At 40.5% G+C, this 21,777-nt stretch overlaps 1 protein-coding gene across 1 annotated transcript; it reads left to right on the forward strand.

Annotated features, from left to right (window-relative positions):
- The first annotated feature begins 3,677 nt into the window (after positions 1–3,677).
- On the forward strand, positions 3,678–17,688 carry emx3 (empty spiracles homeobox 3). The gene is made up of 3 exons (XM_030117923.1): positions 3,678–4,554; positions 14,008–14,192; positions 17,493–17,688. Exons 1-3 carry the CDS (start codon positions 4,164–4,166, stop codon positions 17,658–17,660), a joined length of 744 nt encoding a protein of 247 aa, XP_029973783.1. The 5' UTR covers positions 3,678–4,163; the 3' UTR covers positions 17,661–17,688.
- Positions 17,689–21,777: the final 4,089 nt, after the last annotated feature.

Consider the following 21,777-nt stretch of genomic DNA (forward strand, 5'->3'; position numbering starts at 1 on the left):
TGGAACACGTTGATTTTACTCATTCGTCCCTCTGTGTTCATTGAAATGCCTCTATGATTTCCTAAAACTGTTTCCTGAAACTTCGCAATTCTTGAACTCAGATTTCCCAAAACATTTTACCAACACAGCCCTGGTCTTAAGATTGGACAATCCAACCCTGAGCTTTGACAAGAGGATCACTCAAACTTGACTCATCTGTTGTTCACATGGCACCGAGCTGTTCCTGAAGGTTTTTACTAATCAGTCAATCCATCCATCAGATTTGATCGTGTCCGTTACCTTTTCCTGTTCGTCCCTCAGATCTTAGACGTCTGTTAGATTCTCATGAAATGTCTTTCAGATTTTTTTTTATTTCAACTGTCTGAACCTTTGATATTCAGTCTTATTTTACATTTATCTTGTGTCTTTTTTGTGAGTGCGTTAGCTCCAGCTGAAATCCCAGAGGCGTTCTGATGGGAGAACTTTACGGGCGTTTCTGCGCTGAGTCTTTTGTCAGTTAAAAACCTGCGCGAGGACAAACGCCGTGGGACTGCGGACACGTTTGATCGTCCTGCAGCTGCTCGGCTCACCCAATTAAACCCGGCAGTCCCGGAAAACAAAGGCGAGGCTCGGAGGTGACGTCCAGCGGCTGAACTACTGTATCATCCCCGCCGCCGCTCGCTCGCCGCCCTCCTCCACATGTTTAAGTGCCCCACTCACATGGGCCGTGAAGAGGCGAGATTAAAAGTGGAAAAAAGAAATTTGCAGTTATTTCCTGTTAATATCTTTCCTGTTGTTGGGCTCTAATGAGAGGAGTCGCCCCTTCACTTTCAAGAGGGCTTAGCAGCAGTTAGCTGGCTCCGGGCTGCGGGGACAATAATCACACTTTAACTCAGCAACACAAAGACTCACACCACTTAATTCCTCCTTTCAGAGCCGGCGATAAAACGCCAGAGGCAAAATTAATAGATGCTAATGGCCGCCTTCAATCAAAGCCGAGCGGGATCCAGATCTGCCAGTGAGGCCTATTAATTAACATGTGGAGCGGGCGGAGGGAGGCCGAGGCCTTCATACTGAGGCAGGATGGGGCTCCGCGGTTCACACGGGCCTCTGCAGGGCAGCCCATTCAACACCGAGGCAGGGGGCCTTTGTGGAGCTTCCCGGGCCACAATTACAGGCTCCTGAATGGACTGGCATTTGTCCTCCAGGTCCCAAAGCTGCAGAGGGCCGAGTCCAGGCTGCACGGGTCAAAACCCGGAGTCCGAGAGGGCGCCGAGGCCGGGCGGCAGAGAGGAGCCTCCACCAGGCCCCGGAGACCCGCAGGCCTGCTGGAAGGCACGTCGGGAGGCAACCCGGGGGAACCGCTGGACACCGCCCAGGGACAAACCGGTACAAACCGGTCCCACATTCCAGATACAAACTGGTACCAACCGGTCACAGCCCAGGGTCAAACTGGTACCAACTAGGGATAGACCGAAATTAGTTTTTTAGGGCCGATGCCGATACCGATTTTCTTCCATCACCCTTAGCCCATGCCCAATTATGGACTGCCGATTTTTTTCAGCCAATATTTAAAGCCGATACTGCTTTTGCTCCATCAATTTACATCAAAAAATGACACAACAATAACAAATATCACAGGTCTCATGCTTAAAATAACAAATATTTATTGAACAGTAGCAAATTATAACAGCTTTGTTCAGCTTTACGCAACATACTTTAAAAAGAACAGAAAGTGTTTGGTGTTTTTAATTATTCAAATAATGCCTATAAAGTAAAATAAGTGCTGTCATCACTCGACCAGTGGGGAAGGGGGTAACCCTGTGCATGTGCGCTGCAGGGTCTTCTGGCAACACAGAGCTGCCCGTGGATGCCTGTCTGTAAATCATGCAAGGAAAAAATAAACCTGCGAATCCACGCACATATCGGCCGATGCCGATACAAGTAAAAAAAAAAAAAAAAAAAAACTCGAATATCGGCCGGTCGATATATCGGTCTATCCCTAGTACCAACTGGTCACAATACAGATACAAACTGATCACAGACCATGGACAAACTGGTCACAATCCAGGGTCAAACTGGACACAGCCCAGATAGTAACTTGTGAAATTGAACATACAAATAGGCTGAAATCTGACATATGATTATGTAAAATCGGAACACATGGGTAAAATTTGAGATGAAAGACTGTCAAATGTGAGAAACAAGTTTGTGAAATCTTAGAAATAAATTAGGGAAAACTGGCACCCAAACTCCCAAAATGGTAAAATCTGGTTCACCAACTGGAACCTGAGATCTAAGAAAGGAAAATCGTTTTATGAACTTTGATATTTGAAGTATATGATGAGAAGACATGTAAAATTTGAACTGTAAACTGTTTAAACCTGAGGCAGAAATCTGAGATACACGCGCTTTCCGGAGATTCTCTTTATAAGAATTTTCAGTTTCGGAAGTTAAAATCACGAGATTGTTCAGAAACAGTGTTTTCTTCAGCTCATCCATTTGTTTTCTGTCTCAGTCGACTAACGACAGCTGAGGATGTCTGAGCGGAACTTTCCTCTGACCTTTGACCTCTGGGGTCAGTGGTTTTGTCTGGCTGCTGTTTTCATTGTTGACTTTTGTTCATTTGTTGGAGACTTTAAACAGATTTTCTCCCCAGAATGTGACAACTGGAAGTTAATAATGTGAATTAGGAAACAGATGCTCAACATCCTCGAATGTTTCTTCCAGGCGGAGCAGTGCAGTGTGCAGTGGTTGGCATGCGCAGCTCTCAGAGAGAATACCTCGGTTTGATTCCAGGTTCAGGGACCAGTACGTTCTCTGTGACCAAAGAAGACTTTTAGAATCTGCCTTTTGGCCTGAGTCAGACTCCTAAAGAGTCTAAAGAGCAGATATTGATGACGATGGCTGAAAAATACCAAGACGACATCAAGAAATGTCAAAGAGAGAAAAACCGGCCAACCTTAGCCTGACAAGAAGTAACACATAAACAGAGAGACAAAGCAACCAAAAAATGAGACGTTAAAAGGGCACAAACATGAAAAAAGAACGGACAAATTCATACAAACTCCACTCAACACCAAAGACATGTTGTGAAAATGAAGGAAAATCCTTATGCACAATAAACAATAAATAAATAAATAAATAAATAAATAAATAAATAAATAAATAAATAAATAAATAGTAATGGGAAATATGTTCAAATTATTTACTAAAAGGTGACAGAAAATCCCCAAACACAACAATAATGAAAAAAACCCATCAGAAATACAGATAAAATAATGACACAAAAAGTTAAATGAGTTCCAAAAAGAGACAAAAGATTAAATGACACTTAAAACAATTGATTGAATTAAACAGAAAATGATCAAAATGATGCAAACTGAACAAATAAGTTTGTTTTTGTTGTTGTTGTTGTTTTTTTTTTCAAAGAAGAGCCACAAGTTCTGTGAAAACATTGCGTTCATTTTTCGGAAATAAAAAAAAAATTCAGTTTTTAATGTTTTTATTTGTTTATGTATGAAAAAAAATCTAAATGTGATTTTCAATAATGACTGACATGAACTTTACAGATAATGATCAATTAATCAATCAATCAATCAATCAATCAATCAATCAATCAATCAATCATCATCATCCTATTCATCTTCATCATCATCCTCCTCATCATCACTGTCACTCACCATCATCTTCATCATCTTCATCCTCCGTCATCCATCAACAAAATGGCTCTCGGCGTCAGTGCGCATGCGCGGCGCACCTCTGGCAGGGAGGGCAGGTATGCGCTCTCGTGCGGGAGACTGACAGACACTCCCGGCTCGCGCTCAGAGTCCAGCATGCGGTGGCAGGAGGCGCGAGGAGACACCGCCTGATCCGAGCCCCGCAGCCCGCCGCCGCGCGCCCCGGAGCCCGCTCCTCTCTTCTCCGGGAGTTTGTGGAGGTTTGTTTCTTCATCTCGCGCAGGAGGCGCGTGCGGGGCACAGACACCGCCCCGAGCGAGCACAGGTGAGGGGGAACCCGAGCCGCCCCCAGGTGCACACCCCGGGATTTTGGACGCGCTGCCGGGGAGAGTCATGGGGAGAGCGGGAGTGTGAGGAGCGGACTTCCAGGACCAGCTGAGCGTCTTCATCCTCCTCCTCCTCCTCCTCCTCCTCATCCCTGCTCCGCAGCTCCAGGTGTTCACCATGTTCCAGCACAGCAATAACAAGAAATGCTTCACCATCGAGTCTCTGGTGGGGAAGGAGGCGAGCGGCCACAGCAGCCCCGGAGGGGACGAGCCCATCCGGCCCACGGCGCTCCGCTTCCCGGAGTCCCTGCACCCGGCCACCGCCGCCGCCGCCGCGGCCGCCGGCGTGTTCGGCTCCTGCTTCCAGGGGAGCGGCGGCAGGACTTTGTTCGGGGCCGGGCCGGACATGGTGCTGCAGGAGCCCGGGACGCACACGCAGGGCCCCGCGGCGCTGCCGCTGCACCCGCTGCAGATCCCCCCGCAGAGCTTCTTCAGCCCGCAGCACCGGGACGCGCTCAGCTTCTACCCCTGGGTGCTCCGCAGCCGCTACCTGGGACACCGCTTCCAAGGTGAGGCGGCCCGCGCGCCCCGGTCCTCCCGGTCCTCCCCGGTCCGGTCCGGGACAGGAAAACCACAGATCAGGACAGGGAAAGTTTCCAGAGTCTCAACAGATTCCTTCAAGGAGATGAGAAATTCTCAAGTTAGAGAAACTCTCAGACAAGTCAGCAGATAGTTTTTACTTTAACGCACAGAGGTGAGGAGCTCTGAGTGAATTATTTTATTATTGCAGCTTGTTCCGTTTCTGTTCGTTCTATCTTCCGAAGATCTCCACTCTTTCTTATTTTTCTGTTTGTGAGAAAAAAAAGTCTGATTTTCCCTTTTTCTGCTTTTGGCGTTGATCGAATTTAAATTTTACAGTTTGCAAAATTATGAGAAAAAAAACAGTTTTGCAAAAGAAATAGATTAACACGTGTTTTTGTTGTATTATAAAATAGTTCCTCCGACTGAAACATGATTCAGAGTCAGTCCTGAAGGTTTGTTTGCTCCATGCTTGATATATATTTGCTGTATTTGACGCACGCGCCTCATTTTGACACCAGACTCGTGTGTGTTTTGTTGTGTTGGTTTTTTTTTTTTTCTCTCTCTCTCTCTCTTGTGGGGAGATTCTGCTGGATTTTCTGCAGAGAGAAACTTTCCCCGCTTGGTGTTTTGAATTTGGAGCCATTGATCATCCTGCTGCGCTCATGTCGTTGATTTTAGGAAAAACCTCGTTTAAAGTGTGAAGAAATGAGCTGCAGCCAGCAGAGGCTGATCAAACCAATCATCACTCATCTTTTTATAATAACCCACCTTTTCGTTATTTACGGTGAAAGTTTCATTTTTTTCCTTCGGCCGGAGAGGAATTACACGGATATCCAGGACTTTGAAATGTGCCTTTGTTTTAAGTTTATTTTAAGTTGAAGTTTTCAGCCCATTGTGATCGATTGGTCTGATATTGATCTGATTAATCAGGAAGACGCGGCCGCGGCCTGAAGGGAAAAAACAAAACCTTAAACAAACAAAAGGACAGGCTTCTGGTTTGGCCTTGTCAAGAAACGTGAAAAACACAAAATAATTTCCCCTGATATATTTAAACAAGGTGAAGAAATCCAAATGTTTGATCATCGTGGGAATGTGTCTCAGTGATGCCTGCGAACTAATTATACTTTCAAATGTAATAAAATTAAAAACAAATATATGGAAGAAGCGGCGTGAGGAGAGCAACCACACAATCTAAAATTACAATCAGACGGAAATGTACAGACGGAATGAACCTCATACACATTCACTTATTTATAAATGATATTAAAATCACCACTTTTCTTTTAGTTTATTAGTAACAAACGGAATATAAACACACACACAAACGTAACTATATATAAAGAGAGCGTAAAAATGAAAAAAAAATAGGAGCACCACCACCAACAACAACAACAACAACAATAATAATAATAATAATGAGAATAATAATAATAATAATAATAATAATAATAATAATAATAATAATAATAATAATAATAATAATAATGTTGCCAAAGTATCAGAAAATCAATCAATTAATATATGTTTAAAATAGAAAACAGTTAATATGGTAAATTATTAATATAATATTGGTAAACATGATTATTTCTATAATTAAAAAAAACAGACAAAATTTGAAATAAAACACAGGAACCACCTGAAAGCAAACGTTTAGGTAGTAGTAGTAGTAGTAGTAGTAGTAATAATAATAATAATAATAATAATAATAATAATACATTATATATTTAATAGTTATATTTCATTTATTCAGAAATATATTCACATGAATTTTAAAAAAGGAAAAAAATATAGTTTTCTACAAATAAAAACACTGAAATTTGCAACATGTAGATGCAAAAAATGTAGTAATAAAATAAGAATTTAACAAAACTATAGAACAATAGCAAAAATTAAAAAAACTATTTGAAAAAGGATAACGTTTTTATTGGATAAAACAGAGCAAAACCAAAATAATAACAAAATAATAAAAGAAAACAAAGTAGAAATTGTGGCAGGAAACATTCTATATTGAGATTGACGGAAAAGAAAACTGATTGTAATTGAATATAAAATCTTCCTTTTCCTCTCATGTGTCCATGATCAGATGTCCCCAGGTAGAAGGTAAAAATCCATCACCTTGCTATGCTTCCGTTTGTACAAACGATCTGAAATCTTCTCCAAACCGTCACATTTTAAAGACTAAGTTCATAAAACCACAATTTTACAGTTTTCATTTTTAAATTTTGCATTTTTTTTTTTTAACTTTCAGAAAGTCTGACCTCTGCTTGATAATCTTAAACTTTCAATGTGGTCATTTCCTCACACACACACACACACACACACACACACACACACACACACACACACACACACACACACACACACATTATTTTAATTATGTTTTTAGGCAATTATATTTTATGCTGGAGAACAACTGGGAACAGAAGCCTTTAACACCCAGAGCTTTTCACACATAATGGACAAATCGTTTATTCATTTATAACTCATCATAATCACACTGATCAGTTTCTGCTGCAACACAATTAAATCCAGGTTTTTACTGCAGTTCAGCAGCTGAAATGATCCTTAGCAGAATTATCCTCTTGTCAATTTTCAAAGGAAAACAACAAGAAATCCAAAACATAGTGAAGAAGTGTCAAGTTTCCTGAATATCTCCAAAAATAATTTTTTTTAGAACAAAACGCACGGACAGATTTACATATATTTTTTTAAAATAATGTATTAATGTTTCAGCAGAGTTGATCTCGAAAGGACATTTATGCAGATTTCACAGAATTTAATTATTTATGGATTATAAAACTGACAGATAAGTTTCTGCAATTGCAACTGTCACATTTTCACATCAGTGTAAAACCGACGTTCTATCATCCTGAACAGACCACGGTTCTTCAAGCTTTATTTCCAGTTCAGTCAGTTTTAAAAGAAAAAGAGCATTTAAAATGAAACTTTTTGACACCTCCTTTAAAAACTTTCTGTCCACTCAGTTTTGAGTGTGTTGTAAAGTCAGAATCACATTGTACAAATGAGATATTGGGGGGGAAGAGGAAAACACTGACTGATTCTCAGTCTGTAAACTGTTTTTGAAGATAAACAGACAATTCAGGTCTGTAATTTACATTATCAATCTCTGACTAATGGAGCAGTGAATAATTTCCACTCAGGTAAAGATGAGAAATATAACAAATCAACATCCACCTTTAAAATACACATCAATCACAGTCACATGACTAAACAGTCACATATAATATTATAATAATCATAAATACTGTCAAGGTAACAAACCAAATATGAGTCACATTGTTCGCAGTTGGATTTTCTTCATTCCGTTTGTTTAAAGTGAATTTTTGAGGATCAAATCTTATTTTTATAAATTAAATAAAATGAATCGTTTCAGGCAGTTTCATTTCTGATGTTTGAAAGAAAATCTTTTCACATTTATTTTAATTAATATGTGAAAAGCTTCAATCTTTAATGAAGAAATGTAGATTTTTCTTTAAAAAATATCTCTGTATAATAGAAACACCGTTTCAGGTGAAAAAAGGGCTTTTTAGGATTATTCAATGTGTGATTCCTTCAGTAATTTAACATGACTATTTTTGTTCACTGCTGCTTTTCGCTGCAGAATTCAATTTAAACTGAACACTTTTGATTTTTCTCCTGCATAAATCATCCATTTTAACCTCCGTCTGCGGTTTTGGAGCATTTAACAGCAGGGCTGTTGGACGAACATTTCAGTTGTTTGAAAAATGCTCATGATTAACGATATGAGGCTCTCTTCACTCATGAAATATAGCTATTATGAAAGCTGAATGTTTCCTGAGTGTGTGTGAGGCCTGGATGAGGATGACGAGGATGATGAGGACGGTTTCCTGTGGTGGACTGACACACTCAGCGGTCAGTCGCTGTCTCACCAGCAGAGCTGTGCAGTTACTTTACTAGAAAGTTGAACTTGTGGAGAACTTTTACTTTTGACTTCCTCCTCACGCTTTAATGAGCGAAGTCATAGTTTGGTGTGTTTTGTTTCTCTCAGCTCCGTTAGAAGAGTCAAAACATTTGACTGATCACAGCTAAGTTACTTTAAAAAGTAAACAAGTTTTCAATTACTGACTTGGTGAAGTTATTTCTAATGTGTGTTCTGTGAGAATGACGCGCACGTGTCTGCAGTGTTAGCATTAGCATTAGCATTAGCATCAGTCTGATGTTTCACTCAGAAGGAAGATGCTCTTTAATCTGGATGAGCTCAGCTAACACGCCAATAAAAGACATGACAATATTAATAAAACAGAACACACTCAAAACATCAGAAGGAACCCATTACATCCCTTTTAGCTGAAGTAACTAGTCCAGTAACTAGTTCCAGCAGCGGTCCGGCTCAGAGACTAGTTGATGGATTCAGGCTCTGTGTCTCCTGCAGTCTTCACTTGTGACAGTTTGAGGATTATTTCAATGGATTTTGTTTTTTTTAGGCCTTTTCCTTGTGCTTTATGTTTTGTGTGACCAGTTTAGAATCTTTCCGGTTTGGTTTTGGGTCGTTTTTCTGTGATTGTAGAGGTTTAGATCAACATAATCATTTTAACCAGCTGCTGATTTAACTTGCTTTATCCATTTGTACTCCCGCACTCTGTGGAACTTTGAGATCCTGTCGTGATGCTTCTCTCTGCGTTTGAGTTCATTTTGAGAGTTCTTCAGTGAGCTTTGCTTTGACTCCTCCTGGTTTTGTGTAAATATTGAAGCATTTTTTAAAGTGATTTAGAGTCTTTTTGTAATTGAATTACTCCATACTGGATCGCAGAGCAGGTTGTTGGATTTAGTTCTGTTTAATCTGGAGGATTTTTGGGGTCTGATTGTGCTTTTTTTTATTTCTGGTTATTGTTGCAGCTCTTGTATTTTACTTACTTGACTCATTTTTGGATTTCATTGTAGTTTTCAACTTACCAGTTTCTCTGGTGGTTGCTTTATCGCCCATTTTTATGTCCAGTTTGTGTCTCGTTTGCTTTTTTCTTCAGTTTTATTGAAACAGTTCAGCTGTTCATAAAGAATCTTTAAGGCTTCTCATGGAGATTTTTTATTTCTTGTATGTTTTTGTGAGTTAGTCAAACTTTTGTGTAGTTTTGGAATAAACTTTTATATGTTAAATTTATTAATGTTTTTGGAAATTTTGTCTCTTTTATTGAGCATCTTGTTTGGTGTTTGTGAATAATTTTTCTTTTCTTTTCTCTCTTTACATTTCCTTACTTGAAGCACCCGGTGTAACACATTATAAGTAGTTATAAACACTCATAAATGATCACAATGCTGTTTAACCCACTATATAGCATAGGGTTAGGGTTAGGGTTAGGTCCTGGCATTGTGATCATTTATGAATGTTTATGACTATAGCTACACGTGCTATAATGCCATTATAATGCTTTATAAATGTACTTATAATGTGTTATACAGGGGGGCTTCAAGTAAAGTGTTACCGAAATTTCTTTGAGTCTTTTCAGCAACATTTCTATTTTTCGTGATTTTTCTTCAGATTTTATTACTGTATTTCTACTGTTTGAATAGAGTGGCAGCATTCTATTCCTCACAGGAGTAAATTCATGAAATTATTCTTTTTATTTTCTTTTACTTTTGCATCATATTTTCTCTTTATCTTTTATTCTTTTGAGCATTTATGATATACCCATTTTCTTGCTGCTTTGTTATTTTTGCATATTTTGTGTCTCTCTTCTTTCCTCTCATGCTCACTGAAGCAGTTTTCCTTCCCTCTGGTGTTTTTTTTTAGCCTTTTTTTCCTGCAGGTTGTCTCAATCGGTGACATTATTGTTGCATTTGTTGAACTCTGCAACAGTTTTGTGTCATTTTATGGAATTTTTGCACATCAGAAACACTGTTATACAATGGAAGGTGATGGATAGAACTGAAAGAAAACTGTTTTCTGACTCTGGAACATTTTTTTTTACCTCGGTTTGAGCTGTTGAAGTAAGGCTTGATTTGAACTACTGACTAGTTTTTTAATAATAATAATAATGCATTGATTTTATATAGCGCTTTTCTGGACACTCAAAGACGCTTTACATTGCAACACATTGCAATACATTTAAGCAGCAGTGTTGTTTTTTCTCCAGTTTAATGAAATTTTACACTCATCTGAAAAAGGAGGCTAAAGATTAACTTCTGGTTTCAGACATAAAATTCTTTCTCTTGATTTCCTGCTGCAAACGGTCTCCTTCCTGCATGAGCCCAATAACCTCTTCAGTCCATTCATCAAGTTTGAAACTACTCAAAGTTTTTGATTATTTACAAGTTTGCATTGAAAAATGACTGATTCGTACCACAGAGTGTGTGTTCTGCCACTTCAGATGAACATATATGCTGAAACTCTTGAGTTAAATGTCAGATATGGCAATCAATTTGGTCACTTTCTGAATATTTGCATGTTTGCATTAGAGATGTGTGAATTTTAATCGATTTAAGTGTAAACTGACCATCGTTAGCTCAAACCTGCTGATCGGACAATTTTGACTTCACTTCTGGGCAAACTGGGCGAAATTAAACTCTTTTCTGAACACAAACAACAAAATTCATGAATGAAATGGGAAATCACGCTTTAAAAGCTGTTTGGTTGAGCTTTTGTAGGCTGTTTATATGTCCCTCTCCGTCTTTCTAAATCCTGTGATTTTCGATCACGTTCGCATTTTTAAAGATTTCAGACGTCGTGGATCATTTAGCTTCCCAGGAGAGAACAGTTCGCACCAAACTCGTGAAGCTTCCCAGCGATCGCTTTTCCGACCTTTGACCTCCGAGCCGCTGCTAAGCTTCGCCGTTGCTACATCGAGGTTTCGTTTGCCCGCCGACAGAAGCCTTTGCAAAGCGAGACGGTCGCGGGTCGCCGCTCCCAGCGGACACTTTGCATATGAAAGCGGCGTCCCAGACGCTAACGTTGGACCAAAGGCGTGCGAACGTCAAGCCGTCTTTGTCCTCCGCTTCGCCCGAAGCCCGCACTTTTTGCGTAGCGCGTGCCGACGCCGCCGTCGGCTCTTTTCAGGGGTTTTGCTGAACTTTGTCTTTATGTAAAAGACGCGGAAAAATTTCCGTGCGATTTCAATGAACGGTGGGGAGGCGGGCGACGCGTGACGCTCTCGGCGAACAAAAAAGAAACGGTGGCGCTCGCGTTTCTCAATCCGCGCACGTCTAATAAGCAAATGAGCGGCGAGTTTCTGCACCTGGACGCGAAGTCGCGCTAAACAGTCGACACGCCGCAGGAAAATGAGTCGCAGCGAAGCTAAGATGTTGGACCGCAGCGCTAATCCGCCACTTTCAATAACCGCAGTCACGAAAACACCCACACGGTGATTCGACTCCTAACTTTCCCGACACGCTCAACCGTCACGCGTTCTTCGTGCTCTTCTTCTTTTGTTTTTTTTGAAATCAGAAACGTCGGTGTTTTGTTTCAGAATGTTAGCATTCAGAGGAGCAGTTAGCCAAATTTCCCTCCGCAGTCGGGAAGTGGAAAACGAAACGCAGCAGTTTAAACAAACAATGAGCGTCACGCAAGGTCATAAATCACACACGCACGCACACATGCACATTTTTTACTATTCTATTGCATTTTTTTTACATTTATAATGAATCTTTACACTTTTGTCATCCATCAAAGCAGCGGGTGAAAGAAATCTGACATTAAATCTCTTTATAGTTATTTTTTTTAATTCTGTTAAGCTATTCTTATTTTCATGAAACACAGAATTTCAGAGCCCTCCTTTGCTTTCCTTTCAAAAGTGGATCTCTTTACTAATTGTTTCAGTTTTATTTGAATTTTTGGACTTGATGTCTTTATCTAATCTGACCGGCCAAACAGAAATATTCATTTAGAATATTAAAGTCTATCAAATAGCGTCATAAGAATGGCAGAAACAGTCCAAAAAAACATATTCTGACTATAGAATTCTGACCATCATAATATAATGATATATAAAATAACATAATTATTATTTTTTAAATATAACAATAATAAACTTTACAACCTGAGCATGAAAACACCTTGGAACATTGAAGGAATGAGCTCATGATGATGCATTCAAGTCCCAAATATGTAATAATAATAATATATTATCGTTCTCAAGATAAATGTGTAAAATATTGAAAGGTGTCTCAGTTCAGCGTCTCATACGCTGACAGAAAGAAGTTTCATAACTTCACAAACAACTGCAGATAATTCACTTTTTTTACTTCAGAAACTCCGCTGTGCAGCTCGAGGTTAGTTGGGGTGTATTTTATTGTTCCTCTGACGTTGTTTCAGACGTTTGTTAGAGTGTATTGCAGTGTTTTCTGCAGCTCTTCCTGTTCCACTTAAGAACGTCTCAGACGAGCTCGTAAAACTCTGCAGATGTGAGCGGCTGCTGTCAGACTTTCATCTGCACCTGTCCACCTCACAGCACCCCCCCCCCCCCCCCCCCCCCCAGCTGCCCCGCACCCACAGCAGGCTGCTCTCTCCACCTCTCCCAGCATTCACTGGGACGCCTCCCATCATGCATCAGGCTGGGGGCGTGTCTGTAAATAACCGACAAAACTCAGCAGACGAGACAGAAGCGGCTCAGTTCGTCCTTTGATATGAATCCTGGTAATCTGACGGATTAGTGCTGGATTACTGCACATCATAAGATACAACCGCTAATATCTGTTAAACTTCACGGGCTGTAAAAACTATAATCCAGCCTTTTGTTAATCTGCTCCGTACTAATTTATTGTTTACAACTGTTTGCAAAAAAAACCTTATTTTATCATTTAAATTAATTTTATTTACACATACTTTATTTCAAGGACTCAATCGGTCACTGCACTTGCTCATCTACTCTCTCAGAAAAGAAAAAGAAGAAATTGTGCCTTGAAAACAGAGAAAGAGGAGGAGAGAGGAGAAGAGAGAGAGAGAATGAGAGAGCAGCTGGGAGTGTCTGAGGTGAAGAACTGCTCAGTGATCTGAGCAGATTTCTGAATGAACTTTCTGATTATTCACCGATTCACATGTTTAAAGTGTAACTGAGTCTCTGTCTCTCTCGCTCACACACACACACGCACGCACACACACACACACACACACACACACACTTGCAGGTACATGTTTCCATGACTGACAGATAATTTCCTTCAGTATAATTCAGTTAAAACAAACTACAACTGAAACAAAGTGAGAGCCAGACAGTTTCCCTGAAGAGGAAAAATCTGTCAGAGAACTTTAAAATGAATGTTATTGAGCTTTTGAAGTTTTTCGTCATAATTTTTCTCTCTCAGGCGTCATATTGATGCATGCAGGCAGAACTCAGGGCTGAAAAGCTTGATTCACTCTGTGTTGTTGTTAAGAAACTAAATTGTACTCTTTGTGTTTGTGTGTGTGTGTGTGTGTGTGTGTGTGTGTGTGTGTGTGTGTGTGTGTGTGTGTGTGTGTGTGTGTTCAGGTGAGGACAGCAGCCCAGAGAACCTCCTGCTCCACGGTCCGTTCTCCAGGAAACCCAAGCGCATCCGCACGGCGTTCTCGCCGTCCCAGCTGCTGCGCCTGGAGCGAGCCTTCGAGAAGAACCACTACGTGGTCGGAGCGGAGAGGAAGCAGCTGGCCAGCGGGCTGTGTCTGACCGAGACGCAGGTAGGCATCATGGGAAGCCAGCTGGAGAGCTTTAGCGTTAGCCCATGCTGTTGTCCTAACAGTTGCTGTTTCACAGAACTCCTGTTGACTGCAGTCTGTGGCAGAGCTGCACAGTTGGCTTCTTTCCAAAGAAGTAACTTTAGTTGTATTGATTGTTAGGAAATTGCTCACCTGTGGAAACATTTGGTGGAGTTAAGAGTCGTCTGCAGAGCGGTGAAGTTGTATATTATATTTATGAAAAACGTGGTCAAGAGGGAGGAGGTAGATGATGAAGACTATGGGACCTTGGACGGAGCCCTGAGGGACACCGGAGGAAAGACGTGACGGTGTACAGTGACCTCGGAGTGTCTTGAAAGGCTCTGATAAATACAATATATTAATAATATTGGTGATAATATTTTGGCCCCAGACAGAATTAAAAGGGAGATTTTCTTTTCAACGTCTGAGGTTTATGTGGAATTTTCCTTACTTCTGTAACGGCGTCTTCAGATGATGTTTTCTGTCCGGATTGTATTTGTGCCTTGCTTAGTCGCTTTGGGATTTGAACCTTGGGCTCCGTTGCTGCCTTGCTCGGTGTTAGGATGGGATTTGAACCTCAGACCTGGTTGTCGCCCCTCCCCGGCAGGTGTTGCTCTTCCTCGGGAGTTGTTTTTGTTGCGTTGCCGCGGCGATGCCGCCGTGAGTCACGGTTGAGAGAGACGTCCATCATCCGTCAGCCGTCAATCCGTCACCATGGCGGCGCCTTTACGGGCCGTAATGAGGCCGCCGCGTCTCACGGCTCCCGTCCAAACCTGTCTTCATCTTCATCACCCTCCTCTTCCTCGTCGTCGGGAGCGCTGGGGGCCACGGCGGAGGGGAAAAACCTCACTTCACCCGCGTCTCACGTGAACGTCAGAAAGAAGAATAACATCTTCAACTGTCAGGAAACCTTCCAGAACAATGAAGCTACAAACCATAAATTACTGAACGACAGCAGTCGGTGAACTCATTAACATTCAGTGTTTTGTAAAAGGAGCACTGATCATCTTCTGTTATTACGCCGCTCCAAACTCTCAGAACAATAAAGTTACAGCCATAATTATTTACTCACAACTTCTATGAGGCTCAGTATGTTATAACCGTGGTTTGATGGTGAACATTTAAACATTTACAGCCAATAAAACCTATAAAGTGTGATTTTATTCACTGTCAACATTTCATATATTTGGAGATTTTACATGTCTCTGATGTAAATAAATGATATTAGAGCCTGAAATTGTTAAATTGACTGTGAGAATAAACAACTTCAATCATCTAAAAAAGATTTCACAGTGAACATAATAATCTAGAGAACACTTAAAATATTATTTTATGCTGTAAATTCTTCTAAAACGTGTGCGGAAGTATTTGTACTTAAAATGACGAACACGACCAGACTCATTAGAATGGCTTTAAACAGTTTCACATTCAGCTCCGTGACATAAATGTCTATTAAACAAGTTCGTTTTGATGTTTTCATCCTTGCTGACATTCATGTTTTTATGTTTCTCAAAGTAGCATTTATTAAATACTGACCACAGAGCAGTAGTATTATGAATGACTTCAATGTCAAAAAAGGCCAAGACATTTAAAAAAAAATTTTTGAACATCTGTTTCGATCTGATGTGTACATTTTACATCATTTTTTGAACTGATTCACTTGATTTTTCTGTGAACTAAAGCTGTTTTATGTTAAATCTGCTGAGCTGAATTTAAGTTTTGAAGCTTTTGGTCACATTTTAAAGAGCCAATATGAGCTCAGAGGACTGTCAATTGAGCTTTTACAGGAGTTTAACTGAACGAGCCTCGATCAACAATAATGCTGTAACCCCAAAAAAGTAATAGTTTTATGAACATAGGACCTCAATTAAAAATGTAAAAGTAAAAATGGAGAAAATGTTCTTTATATTTGAGTGAGAAATGTACTGATTTTATTTTGTTTCACAAATTGCCCTCCGATTACTAATATTTGAGATTATCTTTTGAAATAAATGCAGAAACTTTCATTAATTTCTGAAATAATTCAACAACCCCAAAGCCTGAAAACATAGAACTAAAGAGCCTGAAGTTGATTTGAGTTTAAAAAAGTCCACTGTGACAAATTTGTTGGAGTCAATGTTTTCTGAATGAAGGGCAGTGGGCTGGAGCAGTCCAGGTCACAGGTTTGAATCCCTTGACAGCAGCTCCTCTCATCCCAGAGGAATCATTTCCCCCCGTCGATCATTAGACTTTGATTCCTCGTTTTTCTTTTGAAAACCTGAAGATTCACTTTAGCTGCCAAGGGAACCTGGACGCTCTTTGTGTTTAGGGATCGATTCAACAATGATTTATTCTGGATAATCTCCCCATGCTGCTGTGCGTCAGCTCCGCTCTGGTAATCGGGGAAGGATCCGACATTAAGCTGTCACCCGAGGCTCTCCGGGAGCGATTCCAGCATCGGCGGCGTCGATCTGGATCTCCACGCTCAGATTTACTGCCGGGCGCTCTTCGTCAGCGCACGGCGAGTTTTAACAGCTCTGCGTGTCACAGTCATGTTTTACCAGCGCGAGGCATTAAATCATCGCCGGGCTCTGACACATTCATCATCAGAACCTCTGACAGCAGCAGGTAGTTGAAGATTTCCACCTCTGATAGCTCACGGGAGAGCAGACAACTGACAACTCCACTAGATGAAGATTTATGATTTATGGGAATCCCACAAAAAAAAAAAAAAAAAGAACGGCAGGTTTGTTCAATGCTGTCAGGGGGGATTTTACAAAACACTGCTGGTAAAGGTTGAAACACACTGAGCAGCTGTGGACATGAAATAGCCTGAAATCATTGAGTTAAAAAAGTGAGAAAACTGTAGGAAAACTGTGAAGAGGGAAACCTGGGATGCTTCAGCAGTGTCATAATCCCTCCTTCCATCCTTCTGAATGTCTTTGCTCTTTCAACTTACTTCAGTTAATTTGCAATCTCACTTAAAAATTTCTGCCGTTTCCGAGTGAACGGATGTCGTTTTCAGAGCGTTGTTGTGGAAACACAAAACTTTCCTCATACGATTTTCACTGTCGTATAAACAGACCCTTAATCTCAACACTATGTTTTTTTCCTCAGTTTCAAATCAGCAACAAGTAAATCAACATGAAACTCGCCCCGTGGCATGACTCCATCAGCTTCACTGAAACACTGCAGCCCCCAGTGGACACAGTGGGAACTGCAGCCGCTGCTGGAGCCGAGAGGTTCCTCCACCGTCACTGGTCCCCTTTACACACCTGTGTGTGTCTGTGTGTTTGTGTGCAGGTGAAGGTTTGGTTCCAGAACCGCCGGACGAAGCACAAGCGCCAGAAGCTGGAGGAGGAGTCTCCGGAGGCCCAGCAGAAGAGGAAGGGCAGCCAGCACGTCAGCCGCTGGCGCGCCGCCACGCAGCAGAGCGGCGGCGAGGACGTGGACGTCATCAGCGAGGACTGAAGGCCGCCGGCCACGGTTGCGCGCCACGTGGCGGGACGGTTCACGGTGCGGGGCGTCTGTGGGACTTCACGATGCGTTCAAGACGCCTCGGCAGTGGGGGAAAGGAGAAAAAAAACAAACAAACCAAATGCACACGGGAGAGTCGCGGGCCTCAGTCACAGCTTTCAGATCTGCATCCAGTCAGTCACCAAAAACTTTACTATTAACTTCATAACGTTCATATCACACACACACACACACACACACACACACACACACACACACACACACACACACACACACACACTGAAGATGTCAATCTGGACCGTGAACGCACCACGAGCGAGCTCCTCACTTCAACACTAAATCAGCAGGTTTGAGCTGGAAATGAATCTTTTAAAGGTGTAAAACAACATTTATGAAGCTCATCACATCATTGTAAAAGTCACTTTTAGGATGTTTTTTTTAACCGTACAAGCAGCAAAAGAGTATTTACACTCAATATCAACAGAATAAGGCCATGTTTCAGGTGAAATACAAAGTTTTACTTCAAACCAATAAGATGCATTAAAAGAATCAGCTGCGGTTTTATACACGTTTATGCACTCTTAAGTTATAATTACAGCTCTTCAAAATGTATTTGGTTTACCGAAGGCTGTAGAGTTTTAACTTTTCATTTTGTTTCAAGTCATCAAGTGTACTTCTGGGTTTGAACTCATCTGAACCTTTTCATGGACGTCAGGATCAACTCCTGATTCAGCTGCATCTATTTGCTTTGCGTTTCCCCGAGTTTCCCCCAACAGTTTTCACCTGACATAAAACATTTCTAAGCAGGTGGTTTTCAGGTTCAGAAGCTTTGTGGATGATTCCTCACCAGATTTTATGGCCCTCTGAATGGAATAGGACAGAAACTCGTGTCTGCAGCGGCTTCTTCGCCTCGGAATGACTGAATCGTTTTAACAGAATGGAAAGATATTTTCCAAACAGACCTAAAACATATTTAATTTCATCCTTACATAGACTAAAAGCATGAGGTAGTCGGTCTGACTCGAAAAGGAATTAAAAAAAATACATTTTTATAAAGAAATTGGCCCCCATGATGGACAGAATCTGATCTCTGTTCTACCCACACACATACAAACACACACTCACACACACACGCACGCAGAGGCCGACAGCTCTGATGGACGGATGATGGAGATCTGGTTAAAGATGATGAGGAGTTAAAAAAGAGGACACTTCCTGTCTCCGTTGGACTGATGAGGCTTTGACAGGCGAACAGAAAAACAAAACAAAAGTCCAAACATGGCCGTCGCAGCTGTTGACTGAATTCAGCCCAACGCAGGATTTTGGTGCCAAAACGGCGGCGGCGGCGACATCCTGATAAAAAAAAAAAAAAAAAAGAGGATTTTAAAAGTGCGAGGAGAAGCTGCCGGGCTGAAGGTTTCTGAGCGTCTGTCTGCAACAGACGGCCGCCGCTCGCCGGGAAATCTGCAGAGCTGAACAACACCACGGGAAAAATAACAACAACAGGGTTGGTCCAGCAGGAGGAAGAGGAGGAGGAGGAGAAGCGATCCTCTGACCCTCAACACTTCAGATTAAAAGAGAAATCCATTTGAGGCCTGTGAAAACATGAGTCGGTGAAGTTCCTCTCATTGATCTGTTCCTCGGGCCCCTCCATGTGCAAATGCTGCCTCAGCTGATCTGAATGAACAGAACCTGAAGACGAGTTTTTCATGATGATCAGGTCAGCAGGAAAACAGCGAGGCGTGAAGGACGCTCAGCAGAGTCCCACTCTGAACCCCCCACCTCAGACACTACCGCTGGTTTACCGTCCTCACTCACAGCCATCATTCTCCTTTAATTTTACAGAAAAAATGGCTACCAAAAAGGTGCAAGCTAAAAAAAAAAAAAAAAAAATCAAGTGAAGTGTGAGTGAATGAAGAGGTCGATCAGACTGACAGCATTTCATGTAAAACGTCCTCAGAAATGTACTAATCTGAAAGAAAACCTGCTGAATCAGCCTGTTTGACGTGAACCTGACTGAACTTTCAATTCTCATCGACATGCAGCACGAATGTGCATCAAAACTACTGCAGAATGTCCTGAGAGAACAGACAGATCCATCCTGTAGAGGCTATACAGACTGTAGAACTTGGACTTTGCGTTCAGTTAAGCTTCATGTGGAGGAGTTTCAGAGTCTGCGGACTATAGTTATTGCAGAGCGTGTCGAGGGCGTCGGTCTGCATGTTTCTTCTTCATCTGATCCAGGATCAGCCAACAGTGTGAACAGACCCGAGGAGAGCCAGCTCACCTCCTGCTGGACCAACGGCCAACACTAAAACAATCAGAAGATTTCTTATTGTCAACAAATCTGTCTTGAGTTCAGCTCCTCCTCAGAGCACAGATCCTTCCTCTGCAGCGGAAACGGAGGGTTTGTTTGGGATTATTTATTCAACGCTGGATTTAACCACCATGTCGGCATAATGATTATATGCAGCCTCACAGCTTTTAGTGGTGGAATTTTAGACAGTTTTTTTTATTTTAGAAATCATAAATTTCAAGTCATTGAAAACCTTTTTAATTGACAACTATTGGAACCAAATTATTTTAAGAAAATGCTAATGATAATTTGAACTCTATTTCTATTGAGATAGATGTTATTGTTATTATTATTGGCCTAAATAAAAAGCATATTGTTTATATAAAATAAACCTCAGTAACTGAACAAATGGCACACAACTTTACTCAGTACATTGAAATAGAAAACCTCAGACATGTAATTCTTTAGAAGGAAAAACATTTTGGAAAAGAATTATATGTGGCTGATGAGAACAAATCATTTCAGGGGGACATTCAGGATTTTTTTTTTTAATTACAAGAAGATTTGTTGACAATATTGAACTTTAATCTTGAAATAAAACACATCAAAGTTTTTTTTGCTCAGAAAATCTGCAGCTTCGTTTCATTCTGCTGGAAGTTTTCCTTTCTTTTTTTTGTCTTTATGGGAAAATGTAGGTATTTATGTAAAAAAAAATAGGATTTGAAAAAGTATTCTATGCATCTGATGTGCATATAATGACGATAATAATAATAATAACAATGTGTGGACTTTCCTGTTTGTCTGTTTGTTTGTTTGTTTCTCATCAGTTCATCTGTTTGCTTCTTCTTCTTGGACAGATTTACCTCATCATCTCCTTATGTAGCACTTCTTCTTCTTCTTCTTCTCCTCCTTCTTCTTCTTAGATCTATTTTTTCATCGTTTTCAGGATCCAATGCACTAACTGTACCACTGGAAAAAAATGATTTGTACTTTCTGTGTTCAGATTTGAAAAAATATCAATAAAACAACAGAAATATTCAAGAGGTGCTCTTTTCTTTTGTCTGCATGATACATTCATTATCACCTGTCCAATAAATAATCATGATAGTTTAATAATTCTAGTTTACAATTAGAAAAAAAAATACAATTCAGCTTTTTTGGGAAAATGTTGATTTTGACCTTGTTTTGTCTTGTAAGTAAACAAAAAATTGCAATATATGTATGTTTTTATATACTTTTACTTAATTTTCTTAATTACATGATAATAACAATACAGCTTGTTAAAACATTTTCACTCAACCTTTCACTAAACCTATTTTCTATGATTTTAAGTTATACTTTGACACTTGTTAGAATATCTTTTGTTGCAATAAAATTAGCCTTTCAATGAGGGTACATTGCTATTTGTGCAAACATAAACCGAACATTTAAACCTGTTATTTTTGTTGAAAGCTTCTGAGTTTTACGAGGCTGATCAATAACTACAAACACACGAGAGGCAAGTATGTGACAAAGACGCCGAGCAGCAGCTCCACTCTGGTGCTTCCTCCAGTGTTTTGTCTGATGTTTAATCTGTTTCCTTAATGTTTCTTCTGGTATTTCCTCTGTTTCTTCAATGTTTCAGCTGTTTCCTTATAGTTTCCTCTGTTTTCTTGATGCTTCCTTAATGTTTCCTCTGGTGTGTTGTCCTTTTTCTTCTATTTTTGGTCGAAAGTCTATTGAAGTGTTCAGGAAGTAAAACAAAATATATATATATGGTGATTTTTTTTTTCAGATTTGATTTTGATTTTTTTTTCACTGGGATTCATCAAACTT

Source organism: Salarias fasciatus, chromosome 2 (genome assembly GCF_902148845.1).
Source record: "Salarias fasciatus chromosome 2, fSalaFa1.1, whole genome shotgun sequence".
NCBI classification, from domain to species: domain Eukaryota; kingdom Metazoa; phylum Chordata; class Actinopteri; order Blenniiformes; family Blenniidae; genus Salarias; species Salarias fasciatus.